This window comes from Aquila chrysaetos, chromosome 3, assembly GCF_900496995.4.
Source record: "Aquila chrysaetos chrysaetos chromosome 3, bAquChr1.4, whole genome shotgun sequence".
Lineage (NCBI taxonomy): Eukaryota > Metazoa > Chordata > Aves > Accipitriformes > Accipitridae > Aquila > Aquila chrysaetos.
The window spans coordinates 58,657,941-58,683,882 of record NC_044006.1 but is presented as its reverse complement, the minus strand read 5'-3'; the positions used below and the strand labels follow the sequence as shown (position 1 = coordinate 58,683,882).

Genomic DNA, 25,942 nt, shown 5'->3' with positions numbered 1-25,942 from the left:
AGTTAATTGTTCTCTGTTGGCTTCTTATATGGATTTATAATATTTTCTTATCAGCCATACATCCTATATCCAGTCTCTCATATGCCCTTTCCTCATTTACTGGACATCAGAAGGGAGGGTAACCTTTCAAAAATATGAAAAGGCTTAGAGCTTACAAGACAACTAAAGATGTAGTCACAAAAGTGACAGCAACAGTTCAGGTGACACAGGAATTCAGTAATTAGTAGCCCAAGTGTTTGCGGAGGGGGGGTATTTTTTTTTTAATTTATTTTGCTCTCTGGTTTTCTTTAAGACCTAAGTCTGTGGTCATTAGTAATCTCATTCCAAAAAATTACACTTAAATTGAGATCTGGGAAGCAGTTATTTGAAAAGACAGGCTAGGTGTGTAGGAGTGTGTGGGTCAGTAATGTCAGTTCTGGTGGAAGGGTGTAATGAGAACAGGATAAGCAAGAGGAGGAGGTAAAGGCCTGGTATGGATGTAGCCTTGCTGATTCTCTGATTTCCTTTAATTCCTTACCCTCTGGAAAGAAGTTGAAAGCATACTAAAGCTGAAATGTAGCAAGAAAACTATATAAACAGTCAAATAGCAGCATATTTTGGCCATTATGTTGTAGGAAGGGTTGGAACTTGTCAGATCCAACACCCCAAAATCTTCAGTGCCTTATACTGATGCTCCACAGTGGTGGGTGTGGACTGCATTCAGCTATCCTTGGGTATAGTGTCACCTCTCTTGTAAATCAGGGGGCTGTGCTATCTAGCAGCAAAGGCATTGAGCAAGAAATGCACTGCAGGAGACGCCACATTTTGTTTTCCCTGTCAATGTGGACTGTAAAAGCAGTGGTCTTTCTCTGTAGCAATTTAGGTCCTGTGAATATGTTGCAGGATCAGGAATTTTGTAGGTAATATTTTTTTAACTGGGAGCTGTAGACTGGAAATCACTGATGCAATAGGCAGATTTTCAAGAGAACTCCCTAGAAACAACTTTCTTTAGCCTATAAGGGAATACACACAGGTATATATAAATATGTACAACTATCTATACTATAAAAAATATATAACATTATATAAATATGTAAACACTAAATGTAATATGTAAAAAATGGAATAAAAATAAGTATGTAATAGTGTTCCTGGAAAAGCATGTGAAATAAATACAGGATACATACTCATTCCTTCCTTTTGAACTACCAGAATGAAAAACTAAATGGAAATAAACTATAACAGTAGGCAGGATTTCAAATTAGTCAGTGTTGGCTTGAATAATGTCATTAGTTGTTGTTTGATTGCTTTTCTCCAATTTGAATTTGAAGAGTAATTCTAAAAATGTTGAGAGTTGGTGAGTGTTCTTAGCATCTAGGAGACAAAGCTCATGTTAAATTATAACTTCTGGTTATCCATGACAGTGTTCTCTTGGGCAATCTAATTTTTCCTAAATAATCAGTTTCTGAAAATCTAAGTAAAAAAGGTAAAAGGCTAAAATATTTTCAACAGAAGAAAAAAATTACATTTAAATACTGTTGTTCAAATTGGTCAAGAAAACCTAAGCCTGTGTAATTGTGCACGTGTGCTGAGGAGAACACTTTTTTGGTTTCTCAAGCATGAGGCAGCAGAATTTTCATTCATTTGGCACACTAGGCTGAAAACAGAGTCTTCTTTCATTTGACACACTCCCCTGGAAACAAACATGCCAGTGAAGGGATTGTGCCAGTTATCAGAAGCTCACAGGAATACATTGTGCTGGTTTGTATTCATTTTCATTTCATGAATTGCTTTAAAACTTAGCAACATAAAAAAGCATTAAAACACCTTTTTAGCATTATTTTTAGTTCCTACGTATTTCCCTGCTGTGCTGTTATTCAGTTTAAATCAACGGAATGTTGTGACACACATGGCTCAGTTTGCAGCAGAACAGGATCTCTCCTCTTGCCTGGGTATACTTGGAGCAGTCATCTGTAGAGAAGCAGCAAATTTGAGTTTAACTCATTTTACATCCTTGAAAAAGATGACTGTCTTAGAAAGAAACTCAATAAAAATTAAGGGTAAATTGAACAAAGGCTATGCAGCAAGAAATTTAGGCCAAAACCCAGCTGGCATCTGTTAACTATAAAAGTTCACAGATAATGCTTGGTCTTTTGGGAGACACTTGCTTTTCTTTTCCTACAGCTATATTCTTCAGGATTGTCAGCAGGTCCTTCCCACCTCTGGAATTTGCTACAAGACTCTATTTCCCTCATGGATGTTTTTCCAAGTGCAAACTTGGCAAACTCAGGTGTACTTCTTGGAATTAATTTGGTCATGGGAACTTAAATTAGGACCAGGTTGCAGTGGATGCATGTGAAGCAAATATGGGAGTGGTATTTTAATCAAGTTTGATGTGGGTGAAGATTCATTTACTTCCTAGTCTTGTGCTGTTGCTGCTGTTAGAGGAGCAACCATGTTAGACATGGGTATGTTTGCTTTATGTAGCTGTTGCTTTTCCTCCTGGTGCTATTGAGCAATTTTTGTGTGTAGAAACAGCATGCAGGTGTGATTCCACCCCCCCCCCCCCCCCAAAATTACTTTCTGAAAAGGTGTTCGAGGAAACAGGGATGCTTGTGATTGTGCACAGAAGATACGAATTGTGACATTTAAGGCTATTGGTACTGATGGTGGGAATTTTATTGTTTGTTTCTAAGAGAGTCTCATTTACTTTTTTAAATTTTTTTTTTTTTTTTTAAAAGGGTACAAAGTCTAGAGCAAATGCGAGCCATTGAATTACACAGTTTTGGTGGTAAGCTGCCAGAGTCATAATGGCCTTCAAGCAGTTTGAAGAGGTATGTGTCAGCCTATGCTGAACCAAAGTGGAGATGAGAATCGTGTTGGAAGAAGGGTCACAGCTATATGGTTTCCATCCTAAGAATTATGTAGAGAAGGGTTATGGAGCAACAGTGGTTGCTGTTCTGTACCCATATGAGAATGAGACACTTAGGAGGCGTCACACTGTGTTCCTTGATGTTGCTTAAGGAATGAGGACTGTGGATATTTAATTGTTGGCCTACAGTCATGTTTGTTTAGTCTCTGACACTGATGGATATTAGTCTTCTGTGGACTTCACAGGAAAACAACCAGGTAGAAGGTAGCAATGTTGACAGGATGTTTAACAGACAGCTGTAGCTTCTGTCCAGTTATCTGCCCCTGCTTGTTTTGTGAATTTTTGTGGGACAGCCTGTGCATCCTGCAGTTTCAAATCACAGAAGGAAAGTATCTGATTGTGAATTTATACAGCTTACTTTTTGTTTCTTTTTCTGTACCATTCTGCTTCAACTTGTATACCTGATGGTTACCAAAAGGAAAGTAGTGACTTTATACCCCTTCTTCTACACAAAAATTCTGAATGGAATATTTTGTTGAAGAAACCATATACATTTGAATTGCTTTTGAATAAAAAACCAAACCCAAACACAAGAGTTATATAAGTTTGATTTATAATTTGGGAAGACTGAAAAAGGCCTCATGAAGGTCTGCCTGTGCTGAGGTTATTTAAGATTCACAGTTGAAATACAGTCATCTGGTGCTCTGTGCAATTGTCACTTTTGGTTGCCACATAGCTTCAGTAACATGCTGTGGAAAATTCTACACAGTTATTCAGCAGCACTGTAATGAAAGAAATATACTGATGTCATTCTCTTTTCACCCATTAACAAGTGATTGGACAAACTGCAAGTAAATAGAAATGTGATTTCTATCCGCCTACTTGGTCCTCTGGACCATGTGCCTTCCCATTGCTAATAAAGATAATGCCACCTATTTGAAGACATCGGCAGGCATATTTAAAACCCAAGATGAATTGAGCACATTTAGTGTGTTAGAAGCAGTTGCTAAATTGTAAGTAACTAAGTCTTGTTGTATAACTGCATTGCACTCAGGGGAACAATTTAGGTTTTGAATTGTATATGTTGGTAAGTGAAAACTATGTAGACATTGATTATTTTTTTCCCCTTGACCTAATCACTGTTTGCCTATGGCAATATCTGATATGTTATGTGTTCACCAAGAATTGTCTTGGGACCACAATGAGGCTTTTTTTTAGCTTCATTAGTAATCATAGTTACATTAGGAATAGAAGGCAATGTAGTAATATACTTGTATTGTACTACACCAGTTTTTCTATTTATTGTAAAGGTGGAAGTGAACTCTGTAGGTGGGAATTTGTATAGACAGAGGAGGAGACCACATTTGAATCTGTGTCCATTTTCAGCAAGGATTTAATTAAAAAAAAAAAAAGGAAGGCAAATGCCTGTTTAGAGTATTTATTTTTTTGTGTAGTGAAAAAATCCTTTGTTTCTCCTTATGTATTTGTAGTCTAATGATAGAACTTTTTTTGGTAATACTAGAGAATATGAAAATGATGCTGAATAAAATAAAATTTAATAATGTGTTTTTCATTGTCTGAATTGAACAAGCTGCCAAAAGTAAATGACATAAATAGTGAGAAGAATGTTTCCACTTCTCCCCCACCCTGGGAACCGGATGTGTATCACTCTTTAGACAAAAATTAAAAATTCTAACAGAGTACCTTAAGAAATGTGTTTAACTTTTGACATATTGTTGATTCCTTCAAATGGTAATTTTTTTTTGTGTGCTAAAATACTTGTTTGTAGTGTCAAGGATTATGCGAAAAAGTGTAAAAGATTGAACTTTTAACTTCTACCTAGAGGTCATGTAACTAGACACATGGACACTCTGCTTGTACAATAAAGTGTTAGCAATTAAAAAATTCCTACATCAATACTTGCATATTTGCATGCATAAGAAGCCAAACTGTGGCCTACCTAAATATAGACTTGCAGTTTCATATTTGAGAACTAATTCTAGCACAAAACACCTTTTCCTCCATTGACTTGTCTACTATGTGCATTTTTTTCTAGCTATGCAGCTGACAGTTGAGCAGTTTTTATTTTAGCTTAGAGCATTCATTTTGTATTATCTTTTAATATAAGTGCTTATATTATGCTTTGTTTTTCAAAATATACACAATGGAGTATTGCCTTTTTTCTTCCTCAACAGCAGTGACTCATATGAAAATGGACTTAGATGCTGCATGTGGAAGTATGTGCTGTTGTTGCAGTGAGACTAGTTCTCAACTTGTAAGTTAACTGGAAACAGGTGTGTAGGGAGATGTTCAACTTTGGAAGTATGATGGGACAACACTGCTTTGAAAAGATAGTTATCAAGAAATAGGGTGATGCTTTTGATGTTTGTATCCACATGAGGGAGACAGTGTGACAGGCTCGTTTGCCTTAATTGGTGGCAAAACTTGCCAACCTGAAGCACAGTGTTGGAGAAATCACTGAATGCACTAGCTGTCTAATGTTGCCAGCTCCTTCTGCTGTTAACTGATATGCCTATACAGATTTTATTTTTCCCTCCTTAAATGTAACTGAGATCGAGATTTCTGAATTGTAAACGAAGCCATCCAACACATCTTCTGAGCTTTTTCTTTAAAACAAACAAAACCTTAGTGTGGTTATGGCTTTCTGTCTCTAATCTTCGGACTTCTGCCCTAGTATGTAAAATAGTATATCAATCTGTAGAAAACACTGACTCTTAACTCAGTGCTTTGTTGCTCAGCCTTTATGGAAATGTTACTGAAGGTGGCTAACAGAATCAGTTAGCTTATAAATGAAAGTCTCTTAGAACAGCTGACTTCAGTATGGTAGATGTTTCTTCATTAGTTTGAAAATAATCATTCTTTGTAACTTATTTAGGGTCAAACACTGCTAGGAAGTTCTGTAGTGATGAGAGGCTTTTCTAAAAAACCAACCACTTTTGTTCAGGGCAGCTCTTAGAGGATCTGGAACCTTGCCTGAAGATGCCTAACATTACCCATAGGTAGTATTAATTAGCAAAAAGTTTGGAACATACAACATATTCCTGTGTTGTGTTTGACAGTACTGTGAAGAACCGATTAGCAGGCAGACTTATTGTTGCTTTAGAAATTTATATGGACCAATTGTAATTAAATAATTTACAGCAACATCCCATATTTAATTACTTATCGGTATTACTGTCCCCTTTTCAACCTTTTAGGGGCTTAATTACAATTAGCTGATATGTTCATAAAGATCACTTTCATGGTTCAGCTAAAACTGTGGCCAGTAAACTCTTTCCTGATTTTTATTTGGTATAGTAGTGTTGAAATATTGTATTCTGTTTTGAAGACAAGCCCACATTGTTTATGAAGTGGCTGACTGGGTTGGTGGATGAGGGGAAACAAAACAATCTCTAAATTATTTCTGGTAACTAAGATGAACACTCTGGTTTTGTGAATTTATAATTTTTTGTTTCAACTTCTCAATGTGAAGCAACGTAAATATTTAAGGAGCTTTATTCTTTCAGAGTTGACTTGGGATCTCTTGCTTTGCTTAAGCATGAAACAGGTAAACTGTCTTTTGTCCAGATCTTTTACACAAATAATCATGCTGCTCCCAAATAAAACTAAGGTTTAAATTGTTTGGATACAACTGAAAGCACTGTAACTTTTTTTTGCTTGTTTGTTGTTTGAAGTAAGTGGAAGAATACTGTGGGACAACTCTTTAATACGCTTTTATCAGGTTTTTAACTCTTCATCGGGAGTGTTCCAAAAATAATACCGAGCACATCTATATGCGTGGTAGAGAAGGAATAAGCTGTGGTTTATCGCAAATACACGGTCTGGAGGTACTCGTTCTTGAAGTTGTCATGGTCTCAATCCCTAATTTTTAAAAGATTTATTTACTTTGCATTTTCACATTTATTTCATATAATTGTATTAAGTCTACATCTCAAGAATTTAATGTTTCTTTGTGCTTAGAATAGATATTTCATCACTGTCTCTTCCTTCCCTTTAACCAAGAGTTAAGAATAAACCTATAAAACAATGTCAATATGAAGCAACTCACTGGCAGTAATCAAGCTGGAAGCAAGCTGGTACTTAACCAGAGGAATTCTGCTTTGGTGTGCACACACCTTAGAAGTAGCTGTTGGAAAATTTAAAAATGAAAAAATGCATATGTGGTCTTTTCAGGAGAAATCTTCCCTGTGAGTAATAAAAGCACCTTCCTTTGACAGACAAGAGACTATGGAAACTTTGATCTTGCATTAGGGGATAATACCAGCTTCCTTAAAATACAATTTCAAAGTTGAATTTTCTCAAATTCTGCATTTTTCCCTACTTTATCCTTTTCCCCTTCTCTTCCAGTCTTTCTGTAATATTCACTTCTGGCCCAAATTTGTATACAGCATTATTATAACCTCATGTTATAAAACTGAAAATTTTGAAATGAAAATAATGATTTGTAATAAAAAGCCTGACAGACTAATTACAGTATTGCATTAATTATTATCTTATTTCAGCTCTGTTCCTCTCACAGCTAATTCAGATCTGCGTTTTGGTGTTTTTTAATTCCTATTGACACTGTAATTTTGAGAGAGAGAATATACTGGGGAACAATATATATAAAATTAAGAAACAAAAATTGTCAGATAAACAGTTGATTTCTAAAATGTTGCCTTGGACATGTTAATAATAGAATGTAAGTAGTTCTGTTTAAATGTGATACTTTGTGGATCTTCTGGTGAGTGTAACACCTATATACTTTATAATACAACTCAAATCTTTCATTTCTGGATATCTTTATAGCATGTACTAAATAGCGGTCATTAATTCAGAAATTTGTGCATTGTGCAGCTGAGTTGGTACATCATTTTTTTGCATTTTACGATCTGAGTTTTATTTTTTTCTCCCAAAATATGTGCAATTCTTATAATGATTAAGGTATAGATTGATGTCAGTGCTACAGTATACCTTCAAGACTGCAATTTGAAGCTACTTTAGAAAAATACAATTCTTCAGACATGGTGAAGCTGAAGTTGAATGGAAGTCCTATTAGTGGTGAATTACATGTAAATATTAATAAGGGAAGAGTTCATAGCAAGTCCTGAGTTTGGGAAATTGAGCATGATAATTTGCTGAAATGACATCTGTCTTGAAGATATGCAGATGCAATAATTTTCAGTTTTTATTTGAACTTTTAAATGGTGCAGAAGGTGCCTGGGTTAGTTTTTAAGCAAAAAAGTGTTTGGAAGTTTGGCAAATATAATTGTAATGGATGTATGGTAATGAAGGAAGTTAAAATGAAAGGTGAATTGGACTGAATGACTGTTCAGGCATTTAGGCTAGGCTAGTTGCACGGCTTGGTTGTTAGACGTCTCAAATTACGTTGCCTTAGTTCCTGCACTTGGTTGGCTGTCTTCACATCTTAACAAAGTTCTGGGAATTAGTTTCTGACAGTTTGCTTTGTTTTCCTTTTTCAGGATGCTTCAGCTGCAGACATTCGGAAAGCATATCGAAAGCTTTCACTGGTTTTACACCCAGACAAGAATAAAGATGAAAATGCAGAAACACAGTTTAGGCAAGTAAGTGCAATGTGTGGCAATAAAAGTTCTAGGGAAAATAGAATCAGAATTTTTTATGATTATGTCATTTTAGTAAGAACAATGGTATACCTTCGAAATTACCAAGTTGAACACTGAATTACATTTTTCCTGATGTAGCTAGATTAAAAACAAGTACACTTTTTTGGAATTAACTTGTTTGAATAACTCAGATTTAGTGTTTACCTGTATATTAAAAATAATTTGAAGATAATACTTAGACTTACACTCTGAGGAGGAAAATACAGTTTGCACTTTAGATAAGACTGTTTATAAATAGCCTTTTCAAAAGCAATAGGGAAAATTTCTGTTCAGTTCTCAGTGTAAGTCATATGTAGGCATAATTTAATGAAAATAATTCATTTTAGTTTTTGACTTTTCACCTTTTGAATCTTTACAGAGTGAAACCGCAACTGTTTTAATTAGCTCTACCTTTAAAAATATACTTCTGATGACTACATACAGGCTACTTAATTTCAGTAAGATCTTTAGGATGAAACAAATGATACCTTTTGTTTTTAAGGTGGAGGTGAGACAAGACTTAGTTTGACAGATATGAGGAGGGGAAAAAAGTCTTTTGTAGGAGTTGCTTGTTTGTGTATCTGATGAAACTTTGTATATGAATATGTCACTGTTTCTCTTACATACTGAGTTTGCTTCTTAGTGTTGTAGGGAAAAGTGAAAACTAGCAAAGGTCATTAGTTGGCAAATGTAAAATATGATACTACTATTCAAACTTTTTAAACTCAATCCTAAAGTAAACTCTTTTGTGTGTGTTTTCCTTTTTCTGTTTTTGTTTTAGTTGGTGGCTATCTATGAGGTTTTAAAGGATGAAGAAAGGAGGCAGAGGTGAGTTAATTTGCAAAGGTTCTTAAACAAAGCATGTTGAAGTCCTGTTTGACTTAACTGTAACTCTTCAGTGATTTTTTGCATAATTTAAGTTTGTAATTCCTATGTAGCTGTTTAACTAAAGATTGTATGTGTATTAAAGGGGAAGCTGGTGTGTGTTTTTGTGTGATATGCTGGTTATTCTCCTTTAAAACTAGTATTTTGAAAGAACTTTAAAAGCTAGCTGTTAGTTGGAGCAATTTTTTTAACACTTAACAATATATCACTTTTTATTGAGTTGTGTCAATTATCATTGCTTGTTTTATTAAAGCTGTGGTTGAAAATGTAGGTCACTGATTCAACTGTCCATTGTATCTCACGATATCAATAAAAGGCTTGTTGCATGATAGAGATAATTTCCATTTCCAGTGTGTCTCACGATATCAATAAAAGGCTTGTTGCATGATAGAGATAATTTCCAGTGTGTCGTCTTCAACATTGTTTTCTGTTGTTTAGTTCACTGTTTTTTCTTTCAGATGTATATCTATACTGTAAACTTTGATAAACATAGCATAATTTTTTTTTAGTAAATGATAGCTGTCCTTGCTGGTTCAGGAGCAGGTCCAGCAGTACCTGAAGGGGATAGGATTAAGAACTGAAAACCAGGGGCTGATTTGCTTTCTGGAAGACTATTCTGAACCTTTTTTTTCTTTTTCTTTTCTTTTTTTTTTTTTTTTTTTTTTTCCTTCTTTTAAGCAGATGACCATTTAAACTAATGATTATCAGGAAAACTGGGACACTGAAAGAGTTTTGTGTTGGGGTTGAAGTTTTAGTAAATCATCTTTTGGCTTACAAGTCTTTAAACAGGGCTTCACAAAGACATTTCTTGAAGGGTTTTTGGCTTTGTAGATGTCTTGGTAGGAGTTCAGGTTTTATAGTACAGATTATCTACGTTTTGATAATCCTCTCTTGAAGTGTCATGAAAATGTACTTCATAGAAGTACTTTTGGAAATTTATATATTTTTTTTGTTTCATGTCTCACAAGAGAATTTCATTGTGAAGTTCTAGTCAAGGGAAGTTTAAAAAAAAAATTGTTAGTTAAGTGGTTTCAGACCACTTGAAAAGTGAGTTATCCCCAAAATTTCACCACCTTTTTGTTTATAATGTTGTTTACATACAATTTGTGGTATTGCCTCTCTGGAACTTTAGTTGCAGCATAGAACTTCTAGGAATTTCCTTGCAGCTGTAATAGCAGCTTTTTGCATGGAACAGTGATGCAGTAGCTTGTAAAAATTGTTTTTAAGCCTTGTATACATTACGAATGTGACTAACTTACCCAACTTGTTTGTGAGAATATTGTTAATTAGTGCAGCATAGTGATTACAAATGAGAACTTAAAGTAGCAGTAGATAGTTCTAGCTTAGATTGATTTCATTGTCAATAACTTATTTTGTACATAGACAATGTTGTATTTTTCTTGCACAGTGTGGTTGATACTGCTTCTACAGTTGATTAAATAGAAATGTAGTGGATTAAATAGTGTTTACCTTCAGAGAATTTTCTGGAAATAATACGCAGAGTTTAGAAATAACGTGTAGAGTAGCAGACATATATGGCCTCATTGCTTTGAGAAAACCTTTATTGATCAGATTTATTACACAGTCTAATGATAAACTCTCAGTTGAGCTTGTAAATGGAGGGTGGTCTGTCCTGTATCCTGTAAGGCATTGTTGTAGCATGTCTTTAAAACAAGTCTTAAGTAAGTGTGCTAGGAGCGGCTCCCCCTGTAGTATTGTTTCTGTTGTAAGGTAACTCACGGGTTTCTTGCAACCGTATGGCAAAGGAAAGGGGGGAGTCGTCACTTTTGGGGATCTTCCTACTTTAGATGTTGATATTTGGCTATGTGTTGAGTGAGGTGATGGACCTAATGGAAGAGGCTCAAAGTTTACTGTTATGTGCATGCACTGGGGAGAAACTATGCTGCACCCTTTGTCTCTCAGGGCTTATCAACTCAGTTTTATCCTGATTCCAGAGATACTTATTTGGGTCTGCTGTAACAAGGCTTTCTGCCAGATTTCACCCCCCACGGCAGTGTGGTAGTTTTTATTTCTGAAGTAACTCAAAGACCTGATGGGATGAGATGGAAATTAGTTTCATTTCTTACAAATTAGTTGGTGAGTAATTCTGGCAGTTTAGCTGGGAATCCTTTCACAACTGGATGCCTAAATGGTTTGAAGCATGGGATTACACAACATAAAGAAGTGAGCTGCAGGCTTCTGCTTCTGTACAGTGAAGTCAGTTGTACCTGCTTCTTACTGTTCATCTCAAAAGTGATGTAATCCAGCATTGGTCCTGGTATGCGTACAGAGAGTGGAACCGGTAAAGGCAGGAACAAGGTCCTGCACTGTATAAGTGAGTGATTAACTCATTTTGAAACAATAAAACTGGGTCTAATTACACCCTTCCTCCATGTCTTGGTGAATGTCAGAGGTGTTAATTGTTTGTGTGCGTGTGCAGAAAGAGCATTCTAAAAAGGCAGATCTGTTGGCCAGCTATATGTAATTACTTTTCTAAAGCTTCTGTATTTTCATATTTATCAGTGAATTTTTACTTTATCTGATAGCAGAAGCCTTTCTTAAAATATTATAGTTTCTCTACTGACAATTATAATACAGGGCTTTATAATTAAAATGTGGTTTGCTTTTTTGAGAAAGTTATATAGTTGCTGGTGAAGTATACTAATATTATTAGTACTACTGCAGAATATAGTAATCTTACTGTGTTAGTACTTTTCTTTTACACACTGATACATAATCAAAACATTCTGATAGTCTAACATTAAACATACATGCAGCATTGTTTAATGTAGCAGTGTTTAACATTAAATTAAACATACATGGAGCAGAACATAATATTTTATGTTTTGTATACACACTGCAGAGTGTGTGAAATTCTACAGAAAAGTTTATCTTTAGGGTATGTAGAGATAGGTGCATTTTCTGAAATACACTTTAGGGCATTTATTGGTAAATCAGCTTGATGATGATAAATTTTATTAGCCTTTGATTATTTTTAATTTATGAAAAAGTAGATAGTTTTAGGCATTTCTATTAATTATAATTAGGCAAAAATCTTAGATTTTAATTTCATTGTTTGTTACCATTTTAAGGAGCCTTTTTTACCTACCAGGCCTATCCTCTATAACAATATGGGCTTGATTACAGGAAGCATTTGCAAAGGAATCAAGATATACTTGTTTAGAGTAAGAAAGGTGTTTATCTTAGCTCTCATTATAATTAAATGTCTGTATTCATAGGTATAAATTGTTCTGGCTGATGTTGCACTGGATGTCTTTGACAGCTTGAGGAAAAAAGACCCCAAAATAAAAAATGCCAGTGCAGTCTTCCCGTAGTTTAGAATAGACCTCATTAATTCAAGGTTATAGTATATAGACTATATCAGATCTCTGAAATTATTTGAAATATGAAATGCAATGGCTCTTTTAAATGGAAAAGTAAATTATATTAAAATAGATGATACTGTAATTAGCTACTACAGTTAATGGATATTTTTTTTTTCTTGCAATGTAGTTGATTCTACAAAGCTCCAAAAACTTATTTCATGAAACTTTACAGAAGAATGAAATTTTAGTAATCTTGCAATTGGTTATGTTAGTACAAGACTAACAAGTCTTGTATAGAATCTTGCGTTTTAAAATAAAGATTCAACTTAAGTTATAAATGGCGATTTTTTTGTCTTTTTGTTTCTGTACTGGTGCTTTGGGGTTTTTTAGCTTGCTGACTGCTACATTTCAGATACAACTCACAGGCATACTCATATGTCAAAGGCTTGGTGCATTCTGTGTACATATGTCCGAGGAAAAAATACTGCAGATGTATTTTTCCTTTTTTGGCTTGGTTTTTTTTTTTTTTTTTTTTTTTTTTGCTTACATAGGGTAACAATTAATATAGGTTGCCAAAAGAAGAATGCTTTGTAATTAAATTTTGAATGTAGTTCTTGATGCACATGGATGAACTGTCTTTCATAGTTAATATAGGCTTCTATAAAGAAATTCTCTAATGAGAAACTTGCTTTTAATTAAACCACATCCTAAATTTGGAAATCAAGATTTAAAAATTATGGGAAGCTTCTGAGTTTCAGTAGGATCATTTTCCAGTTGAAAACCTAAAAATCATTGATATCTTTATTTTTCAAATACAGAGCTTAATTACTATTGAAAGCAGTGATCTATCTTTTAACAGTATATATTCTAAAAAGTGGGTTATAATAGAAGCTATCTTCCCTTAAAATGGCCAGTCGTGTGAGTCATAATGCTCATTGATAGTAAAATCAATAGAGCATTGATTCTGAGACTTAATCCTTGGAGACTGTTGTTCAGAACAGCGGACATAGCCTAGTAAATACAGAGTGCTGTTTAAAGTGTTTAATGCAAGAGACTCTGCTGTCTTAATTTATTTTTTCTTAACAGATAATTTATAATAGAACATGGTTGCCAAATGTTAGTTTGCAATCTTGTTTTACATATTACTATATTATTACCATTAGCATATATGGACCTTATTTAATCAGGAGCCACATTTTCAATACATCAATTAAGAAGCCTTAGTGCGTAAGAAAGTCGAATGCTTAATAAATTTATAGTAGTATTAAAAAAAATTATTCTTGATTCTACATATATTTCTCTGAGGCTTTCAAAGGAAGAGCATCTTTTGTGAAATCTTATCAACCTAATTTATTTTTTAAATGGTTTTGTTTCTAAAATATTTTCATGTATTCTAACAATAAAATGCTTAGCAAATGCATTATTTTTTAAATGCTAAAACTTCTACTTATTTCTTAAACAAAAAGTAGTTGTTTACATTTTGAAGTAACACCTTAAGCAATTTTTCTGAACAGAGTTTGTGTTAAGGCATTAGTAGTTAATTTGTTCTGACTTACTGGGAAAGGGAAAAAGTTATTACTTCAAATTTTACAATAATGGATATTAATCTTAGTATTCTCATAATAGTAATGGAAGATAGAATCTTGTAATATGAATTTTACTTCTGGTAGCATTGAGAACACTGCAAAATCCTGAAGTGTTAAATCTTTTGCACAGAAGTAATAGTGCCAACTTGAACAAATGTTTTATCAGAAGTCAGCTTTTCTAGATGTGCTGAATTAAAGTATATTTTTTTTAATTGAAAAACATTGCCTCTTTCTGCTTAAAAAAATGAATTTGCTTGTGGAAATTTTTTTTAGTACATCTCTAAGGTATCAATTTAATAACTATCAAAGTAGCTAGTGCAGTTGTTGCATTTAAATTGATTTACATGTCAAGACTGGCAGTTTAGCAGCTGCGCTATTATTCCTGGATTGGTCAATTTACTTGAGAAAAACCTACTACTGAGTTCTACTGACCTGCATGACAATATAGGCCCTATTTCTATTCCTGTAATTAGGCCTGCGACTAACTCAGAATATTTTTAATTAAAATATTTTGGTCAATGTGTTGCACCAAATTAGGCCTTTCAGTGCAGATTTAATTCTGGAAATGGTGTGATTAGAATGTGTAATGAGTTGTGTTCAATTTAAGATTAACAGGTTGTGCATCTTGAACATACAGGTTTTTGAGTTTACTGTAGAGATTTTTGTTTGAAACTTTACTCTGAAAAGTTAACAAATAGAAAAATCTGTTTTGCATGTTTGTGGTTTGTTTATTTTGAAGTTGATGGTAACATACTGTAAATAAAAGAACCCAGACATACTAAGAAATTTCAAGACATTTGTGTGAAGAAAAACTGTCAAATTGTCATAAAATTGTTTTTGTACAGTTAGTAGTGTTAGTAAAAATTAAACAGTTTTAAAACAGATTGATTTTGGAGACAGCTTTTCAAATAGAAAATCAGAATTGTCTAGCTGTGGTGAACTTGGTTTTCTAACGTCAAAATCAAGCCTTTAACTTAACATCCATTCTGTGTCAGGTATGAATTTTAAGTCTGGCAGCGTTTTTACCTAATGGATATTGTGCTACTAAAGGACAAAACAAAAGCAAAAATCCCTCTCCCCTCCCCCAACACTTGTGCTTTTAATTTGTAAAGAAAGATGTCTATTGTTTGAGACTTTTGTTCTTTGCTACTTATTTAGTAGTTTGTTGTTTGTTATTTACTTCTATCATGGAGACCTGCCCACTGCTTACAAGGCAGGTAGAACACATATACATTTCTAGAAGTCTGTTATTTCAGCAGTGAATGAACTGGGGAGGTGGGGGTGGGGGATGAAGTTGGTGTTGTAGGAGCAATCAAATTACTTTTTTTTTTTTTTTTTCTTTTTTCTTCCCCCTCTCTTGCAAAAGACTAGATACATTTCCCCAGCGTTTGGTTCTGGATTCTGTTAGTTTCCAGATGCAAGCCTAGCAGCTGACAAAACAAGGCATTGCTCTATTAAAAAAAAGAAAAAAGAATTACTAAATGATCTTTTGTGTGTTTATTATTCAAGCAGTCTGTGGATTATCATTTGTTTTGTTTTATAATTGGATGGTTTGGCTTATTTCATTTTTAGCTCTCCATGAAAGCCTGTTATATTTGCTACTGTAGGTATGATGATATTCTGATCAATGGACTACCAGATTGGCGACAGCCTGTATTCTACTACAGGCGGGTGAGAAAAATGAGCAATGCTGAGCTGGCATTACTCTTGTTCATTATACTCACAGTGGGTCATTATGCTGTGGTTTGGTCAATCTACCTGGAAAAACAGCTGGTAAGTATTGGTAATAAATCAAACTTGCTTCAATTATTAGTATTGAATTTCCTGCAAAAGTTTGCATATTATAGGGATCTGTACCACTTCCCCTGTTTTGAATTTGGATTTTTCATATTTTAAAAGGATTATATTTAAAATGGTGATAATTATAGAATGAGATATTCAACATATCAGAAATAGTAATCTAAAAACTAATTTTTCTAGAATTGGTAATAAATAGCAGGAGATGGTTCTTTGGTTTTTAACTGGAAGGAGGAAGAGGAGTAAAAACTCTTCTATCATCTATTAATGCAGAATCATATGCTACTGTAGTTATGTCTATGGTTTTCCTAAATGTTGTTTAAAAATAATCAGTTTTTATTCATTTAAAAGTCATACTGGCTTTGCCTTTGTTCTTAGCTAAATGCTTTTTTTGGTTTGGTTTTTGTTAACAGGATAGGCGTTGGTAAGCAGCATAAACCACGTTATTTTTAAAATTTTTTTTATTTTTTGTCATATAAAAATTTGTTGCACTTAGTAGACTAGGAAAAAACCTAAGCACAATTTGAAAAATATTCATACATTAGCATCTATTTACTTTTTTTATTTTCCACTGCATTATTGAAGTTGATGAATGAGAAAGGAGGCAAGTTGAATGCTTTCTCCTCTTAGAAAACTTTGATTGCTATGGAGATACACATGAGTGACAGAACTGGACTTCATGTGTGTTTAAAGACTGGATACCATGGCAACAGTTATTGTTAAGATAGATCATTTTACTTAATCATGTAGGACCCCTAGATACATTTGCATAAATGCTACTCTACTGTTTACCCTTCACAGAAGAGTCCCAGTAACATTTGTGGTTTACATGTTAATGATAACCTGTAACCGTAGTTCTTTCTACATCAAGGATGAACTGCTTAGCAGAAAAAAGAGGGAGAAGAAGAAAAAAACGGGTGGCAGGAGTACAGATGAAGCCAAACTTGCTGCTCTAGACAAAAATGAAAGGTGGGAAGGAACTCTCTTGTTTTCTGCATTTTAAAACATTGTATCAGCTAGTGGTTTAGTTTATCATACTCTCCTTGCATCTTTGAAATATTTTATGAGAAAAATAACTGTATTTGTAGTAACAGCCATTGCTGATATCAAGTGTGCCTGTGTAGATGCATTTTCAGGTTTTCATTTGTAAATAAATGCGTGGTGTTCATTCAGCAGATCAACAATAATTGAAAGATTAAGGCTGAATTAATGGTATGTGGCTTATAGAAGGGTACTATTTCTGCAAGTTGATTTTAGAAGATTTTAAAACTTTTTCCATCTTTGAAGATTTTTGCCTTTGATTGCAATTAACAAATTTCAATTTATTTAAGCTTTAGTTTATTACCATACCAAGCAAGGAGTTTTAATGGGGTTTTAATGCTTGTCTGATTTAATGCTTTTTATCTGATTAACTTAAAAACAAGTGTGTTGGTAAAGGCTTCTAACACCATTGTTTGTTAAGAAACACATAGGGAAATAGTGACTTTCAGGACACTCCAAAAGATACCACCATTTCTTCTATTGATTCATAGAAAGAAATAAAGGGTTTAAATAGTTCACACAGCAGGGGCATGAACTGGATCAATGCAGGATGGAGATCAGAGACCATTCTGCCTGTCGTCTTTCCTGATGACATCAGTGAGTAATGCTCCAGTGAACTGCAAATGACATTAATTTTTATGTATTGTTTTGTTTATGCTACAGTCTTCATATCTGGTTGTCAGCACTTTTGAACACTTGGTTGAGGCTTGAGGGGTTTTTCTGGGTTTGGTTTTTTTTAAATTGAAGTGATAATGTGGCTTAGAAATTTATTTTCTTGAAGAAGAGCCCCTTTTAAAATACAGCAATGATTAGAAGTTAGATGTTAGATATTTTGAATTAAATATTCAAAATCTGTCTTTAATATTATGTAGTTACACATTTTTATAGGCGTTGGCAAGTGCTAATCATCTTAAAGGATAACGGGAAAGTTCTGACTTTATGTGGCAGTAATGAAAAACTTACAATTTTATTTGACTGCAGAGTACTGGACAAACCACAGTGGCATGACTTACTTCCATGCAAGTTGGGAATATGGTTCTGTCTCACTGTGAAAGCTTTACCTCAGCTATTCCAGGTAATAGTAATGATTTTAAGTTATAAGTTATATCACTTTATTTTTCTTGATCATGTTGTTATGCATAATCAGATGTATAGCACCTGTTCTTAGGAATTTTTTGGCTCAAGCACACACTCTGTGTGTGTGTGTATATATATATATGCACACACATGTATATATAAAAAAAATTACTCTTTGGAGGCAAATTTAATATCATAAGTTCATCAAAATATGAATATTTTAAATGGTTATTAATCTTAATGTGTAAGTAATTCAGCACCACTTCCTGTTAGGCAAAACTACAAGTATAAATGATGGGAGAGGGGTGATATATATACATCTAATCAGGAATAGCAATGTCTTTTAAGCGATCTGTTAACAAAAGTATTTTTATCTCAGATAGGCAAATCTATGTTTTCATAGCAAATATTAATGTCATTTACATTTGGGGGAACAGTGAAATTACTTTTTCTGATTAGGTAAGCTTTTTTTTTTAGTCACTGGATAATGATATAAATTGATACCTGAAATTACTAAGGTAAAGTAACAAAGGTATGTTTGTAACTGATAAACATAAATGTGGCAGACTTGCCCACAGTTGTGGGTTTTTTAATCCAATACTATAAACTGTAAAATTTAGCTGATATTCAGCCAGTGTAAGTATTATCAGATGAGTTATCAGAATAACTTTTTTAATATCACATGCTCTTTCTTTTAACTTCCTTTGAATACACCCATTTGTTTTTAATACCCTTGTCACTGCTAATGAATATGGATCAGGGAATGCAAGGTGGATTTTACTTTGGTCTACCGAAATATTGAGTATTAATTCTGAAGTATAGATAGTATAAACGGCATCAATGTTCAATTTCTGTCTGTGTTCAAGCGGGAAAAAGCATATAATTTGCAGTTAGCAAAAAGCTTGTAAAAGTTATAAATTCAATAAAGTCTGGTCTTTCAGCATCTGTTTTTATAGCCTTTAACTTTTCCTACAAAGAGATGCAAAAGTTAATATCTCTTCCTCTTTTAAAAGTTTCATCAGAACTGTGTGGCTATTTTAATAAAGAAACCTCTCTTTCTGCAAGTTTTTAAAGCAAAAATGATGATGCTAATTAAATCAACTGTTGTATCCAAATTAAGCTTTGATGTTCATCCCTCATTGAGGTGAGTCAGATGGAAAAGAATTAAGTTCAGCAATTGCTGTTGCTGCATTTTTGAAGCTTTCTTAATAATTATAGTACTTTCCTTTTGCCTTAATTGCAAAATATTCAAAATATTACAGAATATAGTAAGATTCATGAAAATCTTTCTAAGCTGTCATTTTCTCATTTTTGTGATTCTAAGATAGTCTGTTAAGAAGTCAGTATAACAGGTTTCAGATTTGCTGTTCAAAAAGCAGCTCCTATGTCTGCCAGAATAGGCAGAAAAGATGAATACAACAGAAGTGATGTTTCGTGCTCTGTAGACACATAGCCAATACCTCTTGTGGTGGATTTTAAATCCATTAAATTAAGGGTAGTGGGGAAAAAAAGCTATCCAATAACTGGTGGAAAGTTGGAGACTAGCAAGTGGGGATTTGGTGGCAGGGGAAGCATGATGTAGAGGAATTCAGAGCAGGAAGGCTTTGGAACAAGGAGGAAGCAAAGAGATGGGGTTCTAGAGTAAATTGCCCCGTATGTAAATTACACTACTGCTTAACTCCAGGGTTTGTTTTGTTGTTGTTTAAGATGACTTGCCAATTATGTAAGTTAAAATGCAATAAAATATAAGTAATCTTCAATATTAGGAATATTCATGATTTCAGGTAACTGAAATAAATTACTATAGCTTATTAGTTAACAATACTTAAAGAAGTATTACCTCTTCTGAAGAGCATAAGAGCAGCAGTGACGTCATGTTGGAGGTGTTTTCTGAAATGATAGTGCAAAAGGTACCTTGTATGTTGTAGCTAGCTGGACAGACACACCTCTGGGCTCTTTTTGAGTTATATTTAAAGTTTTAGCAAGTTCTGCCTTAATTGCAATTATCAACATATAAGTAAAGCTACTTTTTTTGCCATATGATTATACCCTGGTACAGAGATCCCGTTTTGCATATAAGTGCTTTTCTCTTCAATAATACACTAACATAGGCTTGAGATTTCAGAGTATTTCAGGCTTCTAGTGTAAGCAGAATCACTAGGGCAGCTTATCTAGAAGATAAGACTCCTACAGATACAGAGTAGTGTTATTTGTACTAGTTACACATGCAAATTAATTAACAAGGTGTTACAGTGGTTGACATAAGGATGGCTGCTACAGATTTTAGTTGTTTATTGAGGTAATCTAAATGATTTCTTCAGTCATTTAAGAGCCAACAAATTATTTTCAAAGTTGGCTGTCATTCATCTGCAACTAATGCAATTGTAGATTAACTTCTAAAAATGCATCCATATTTAAATGAACCCCATTTGCGACAGAAAAGGGTAAGAGTTAGCAATACTTTTAATTAAATGTTGCTTCTGCCACTGAGTTTTTCAAAGCCCTGTCAGTGAAATAGCTGAACTGCTTCCTCAAATTAAGGAAACAAAACCACATGCCTGTGTACACAAGTTCTTCCTCAAAGGAAACTTTATTAAAAAAACAAACAAACCAAGAAACGACAAACACAGAAACAAACCAACAACAACAACAAAAAACCCCAACAAAACAAACAAAAAAAAAAAACCACAAGGAGAGTTCAATTTAAACTTTTTGCCAGTTCTTGTATTGATTCCTAAAAGGAAAAACCTAGCATCCATCTCGCCTCCCATTAGTTAATGTGAATATTCCACTTACAACAGCTCTGTCTGAGGATTCGGTTGCTGAGCTTCTGCCCATGCCTGGCTCTCATTTATCCAATTGAGTGTCTTTCTCCTACTTCCCCTCCTCCTTCAAAATGTCAGATTTCAGAAGGAGGCACTTAAAATAATTAAGGTGGGCCTTTACTGAAGAAAAATGCTTTGTTTGCATGCCCTTGTGATGGCCTATGCCATTTTATTGTAGTCTGCATTTTATGTCAAGAAACTGGAAGAAAAATGGGTGAGAGGAGGATGAGAGAAACTAAAAAATGATTTTTTTTTTTTTTTTAAACTGTTGACAATTGTATTTTGAGAGAGACTACATAGGTCCTTATATCCATGCATTTAGTTTAGTTAAATTTGGGGGTGAAAACAGCATCTTTACGCTTGTTTGAAGAAGTGAAAGGAAAAGAATACATAAAATGTATCATAAATCAAATATCTGTGGTGTGAAATAAACATTAAGTGGAGTGTAAATTACATTGACTATTACCAAGTTTAATTCTTATAATGTAGGCTCAAGAAAAAGATAGAAAAAGAATGCAAATTGTTTCTAAGGTCATTTATAGTTTACTCTTTCATGAGAATGACCTGGAAGAAGGCTATATATTTAAAAAAATAAATAAAAGAAAAAGGGGGAAAAAAAAAAAAGAAACAAAACTCCATTAAAATGCTTATTGGAACTGAAAATTGTTCTTACAAAGAAATAAACCAGCTAAATATAGTGTGCAAGAATTTCAGTTGAAATGGTGAATGTAATACAGCATAGACAGTTGTGTTAAGTGTACTTTTCTTTTGTGGGAGAACAGTCATATGTAGATTGCAGTTTATTCCCAAAGCAGCTGACTAGAGTTTTTTCTTTGGATGTGCAGACATATAACTTCAGAAAAGTGGTCTGTCTTAAATATGTTAATTATTCTTCACAAAATATTTCCTTCAGAAAACTGAAGATAGGAGTGTTCGTTAGTATTCCTGTCAACTACTTTTCTTCCACCTTGATGTGGTGAAGCTTAGCAATGAATGTCTTTACACCAATTTCATTAATGCCAGTCAGTGCTAGGAGATTTTATTAGTTAAATTATAAGCCTGCTGTTGTCCTGAGGGTAATGAAGCAGAAAGCATTTTTGTTTGTTTCAGACAGAAATGGATTCTTGTTAAGAAAATAAAGTTTCCTATTATCTTGTATCTATAGTAGTGTAGGTGTAGTGCATATACCCCAGCAGTGAACTGTTGGAAGAACTTCTGGTGGCTTGCCAGTAATGAGAAGGCAGTTCAAGCTCAATACGTCGTTGCACTGGATATAACCTAGTGAGATTATCAACAAAGCTTTCAATTACAATTGAAACTTTTGTTTATAAAGACCTTTGTGTAGCACGAAGTGAATTAAAACAAAAAGGCCAGTAATTTATTTTTATGTAGACTACCAGATGGTAATTACTGTAGCTGATTTAGTAGCCTGGAATAGATTCAAACTAGTGACCCAGAGGTGTTTAATTTCTTGGCATTTTTTCCTCAGGTTTTCTTTTAATCCATGATTACATTTCAACACCTGTTTAGAGATGGTTCAGCTTTGGCCGTAAACGGATTGGCAATGTGTCATTAAACTGAAGAGGCTTTGCCAGCAGGGCATCTCCTTTGGCAAAGTTAGCTTTTAAGCAAGATTTGATTAGGTCAGCAAACATTTATGTGGGTTATTTTTGTCTTCACATATGACTTTATATAAAATCATCATGTGAGATTAAAATAAAATTTATTGCATTTAATAACATATGCCTTAAAAAAAGAGGGTTTTTTTAAAGGGATTTATTCAGGTCAGTAAGGTTAAATATCTCCTTAATTCCCAGCTTTACAGGGTTTTGACGTGTTCTGACTTACTGTACAGCACCAATGTTGATATAAGTTGTGGGGAGCGAGCAATTGCAGGATGTGTGGCACGAGTGATTACCCATTTGCTCTGTTTCTTGCTATTTTGCAGCTGTTGGGAGAACCGAAGTAGGGATGAAGCTCTTGACCCTGAGGTCAATAAGAAGCTTAGAAGCAGGTCAGAGGAGAGTGGACAGTAAAACAAGTATTCTGGGTGTATACAAGTGAGCAAAAATAATTTGTGTCTAACAGGGTACCGTCTGAGGCTCTGGAGACAAAATGGGCTTTGCTGCATAGTAAAAGTTTTAAGTAAACATAAGACATTGAAGAAATTTGCCTTTAATTGCCTGCTGTTCTGTGGCAGCCAATTTTGTTCAGCTCCTTCAAATCACTTACTGTATGCCTGCGTATCCCAGCACACACGTTAGAGGAGTGTAGCTCCAAGAGTAGCTCATGTGTAGGAGGCGATACTGGCTCTCAATTAATGATACTGTTCTGTTGTGGTATGAGGTCTTACGGGGTGTGAATGGGTCCCAGGGAGGCCTTGCAGCATTGGCCTCAGTTCTCCCTTCTGTCTGCCTTTGTTTCACCACTGTGGATGTGGAATACCCAGCAGATACTGCAGTAGCACAGCCTGCTGCTGGTCAGTCACCCAGTGCCTCCGAGGCTTGGGAGCTACGCTTCAACTGCCCACAGGCTATACACAGCTGAAGAGCCTGGCCACGCTTGGTGTTATTCCAAGGTCAAAGCATGATTTTCTGTTTATAAAGGAGGAAGTAATGCAAGTCATATTTATTTATTAGTTTGCCCTTGAGTAAACACGTAAAAATGCCAAAGAGAAATATCAGTCATAATGTTTAACTTTTTTTTTTAACATTATTTCTTACCGTATTACTAGTTTACAAACTCATCAAAAGAGTGTTTTTGCTGTGGTATAATGGCTGGCATTTTTATTGAGTAGAAATAGCAAATTGAAGGTCAGATGTTGCAGTAATTTTAATTTGACTCCTTTTTCTCTCTTTTTTTTTGTACAAGTGGTACAAAAACACTGTAGTCAAAAAGACAAAAAATTAGTTCAGGAACTTCATACAAAAATTTCTCTTTAAGTCTGTAGATTGATTTAATAAGAATTAATGCAAAGAAAATTATTTCAGCATACTGATTTTAAGTATGCTTGTGGGAAAGTTTCCAGTTAACTGTAAATTCTGAGGAGATGCATTTTGTTTGTATCAGTCCCTCACCCAGGTCACTAAAATGTGAAGCTGATTATGTCACAAAATCTGGAATGAAAATTCACATATGGCCAATATAGCAAGTTGTTTCCAATGATTGCCTTATTTCTCCTAATCTCTAGTCTTTCTGAGGTAGACTAGAAAGCCAGGAAGATTAACTGGAGGGGAAAAAAAAAAAATTCACAAAGCAAACAAACATGCAAAACCATATCACCCTCCCCAAAAGTCACGGAGAGGCCGGAGTGACTAACTCTTACTCAAAACTGAAATTTTTAGTTCCAGAATTAGTACAATTTGAATAAATACTGTATCTGTTGATTTAAAAATAACAAACAAAATAAAAAAACACACACACACCCAACCCCCAACCAATACCCCAGACCCCCAAACAAACAAAGAAAAAAACCCTTAAAAGTCCAGGATCAAGACTTTCTGTACTTCTGCATAACTCAACTTCAGCTTTGGCTTGGCAACCTCAAATTTATTGACACGAGACAATACTGATATAAAGAGGAACTGAAATACAAGAATTTTTCAGTATTTGTGGTTCTTATTTGTGGTTAAAATATTGAAATTATGTTAATTAAGTGTTTGTTGGGTTTTTTTTTTTGGTTGGTTGGTTTTTTTTATTCTGCAACACTTTGAAAGTTTTGGTTAAATATGAGGGAAATCACAAGAATATCCTATATGTGGCAGTTGAAATATAATTTAGAAACACTAATAGCAGGATTTTGCATTTCTAATACACTTTTTTTCATTCTGTTCCTTTTTAGAAAATGTATATTTAAAATCATATATAATAAATGAGTATATATTAGCCCTCTTCATTATTCTTTTTGCTTAACTATGAGCATGTTGCTGCTTTAATGGTGAAGAAAAGTAATATATTTGTGTTGATGTTCTTTTTTGAAAACTTCTCAAACTCCTGCAAATGAGAACAAAGTATTTCTGATTAGGTAAGCTGGAGCTTTTACTTAGAACAGTTCCAAGCTGTGTATTTGTGTCTTTCCTCTGTCCCTTTCTACTCCCTGAAGGGACAAAAATGTTGCTTTTCTTATGTTTATTACCTATTGAAGGTGAGGTATACATCAGGTATGAAATTTTGATGTTGCACATGTTTTCAGTTGTTTGGGGAAAGATCCTCTAAAAGAAAAATCATTACTGAATCTTGGGGAAGGAGCAGTAGATTGGAAGAGGCTGTATCTATATTGCCAGTGTTTTTAGGGCCCTAAAATGTTTGTATTGAAGCAAAATGACTGCTTAAATTTATCACTTTGGAAAAGTAAAAAATCTGAACACAAATCTGTTTTGAAATACTCTTACTACCAAAACTGAATATGCTTGAAAATGAATAGTCCTGTTCAGACTGATACTACTGAAAACTAAAGAAGAGTAAATTGAAATGTGCTTATTTATGTTAGGGCAGGAGTCGTCTTCTATTTTAAACTCTTTTCCAGTGTTTTTTCATTTTGATTTATAAGGTCTAATACCCATATAGTTTGTGTCTGTGGCTAAAATCTTTACTCAGGTATGTCTTTTAATTTCTCTTTGCAACCTGTAGAGCCTTTTCTTATGCTTTTGAAAATCAAATCCCTCCCACAAATCTTCAAAATCCATTTTGATTAAATTCTTTGGTTGTTTTTTTTCTTTGCTTTATTTCATATGTATACATTTTTATGTGCGCTTTAAAATGTGCAGTCTCCCCTTTTTTTGTGATTATGGTATCAGCCATAATAAACTGTGATTAATAAGATAAAAGAGTAATGTTGCCTTTGTTACCTGCATATATTACTCCATTTGCAGTGATAATCCATTTTATATCTATAAAGCAACAATACTACTAAATTTCATTTACGTGCTTC

The 25,942-nt window shown here is 34.1% G+C and overlaps 1 protein-coding gene across 1 annotated transcript in view; it reads left to right on the top strand.

Moving 5' to 3' along the window:
* DNAJC1 (DnaJ heat shock protein family (Hsp40) member C1) overlaps nt 1-25,942 on the top strand; it is a 114,386-nt gene that overhangs the window by 32,187 nt on the left and 56,257 nt on the right. The window contains exons 2-6 of the mRNA XM_030009927.2: nt 8,335-8,436; nt 9,257-9,303; nt 15,880-16,045; nt 16,941-17,038; nt 18,092-18,185. Coding sequence (XP_029865787.1) covers nt 8,335-8,436; nt 9,257-9,303; nt 15,880-16,045; nt 16,941-17,038; nt 18,092-18,185 — 507 coding nt within the window. The remainder of the gene's footprint in view (nt 1-8,334; nt 8,437-9,256; nt 9,304-15,879; nt 16,046-16,940; nt 17,039-18,091; nt 18,186-25,942) is intronic.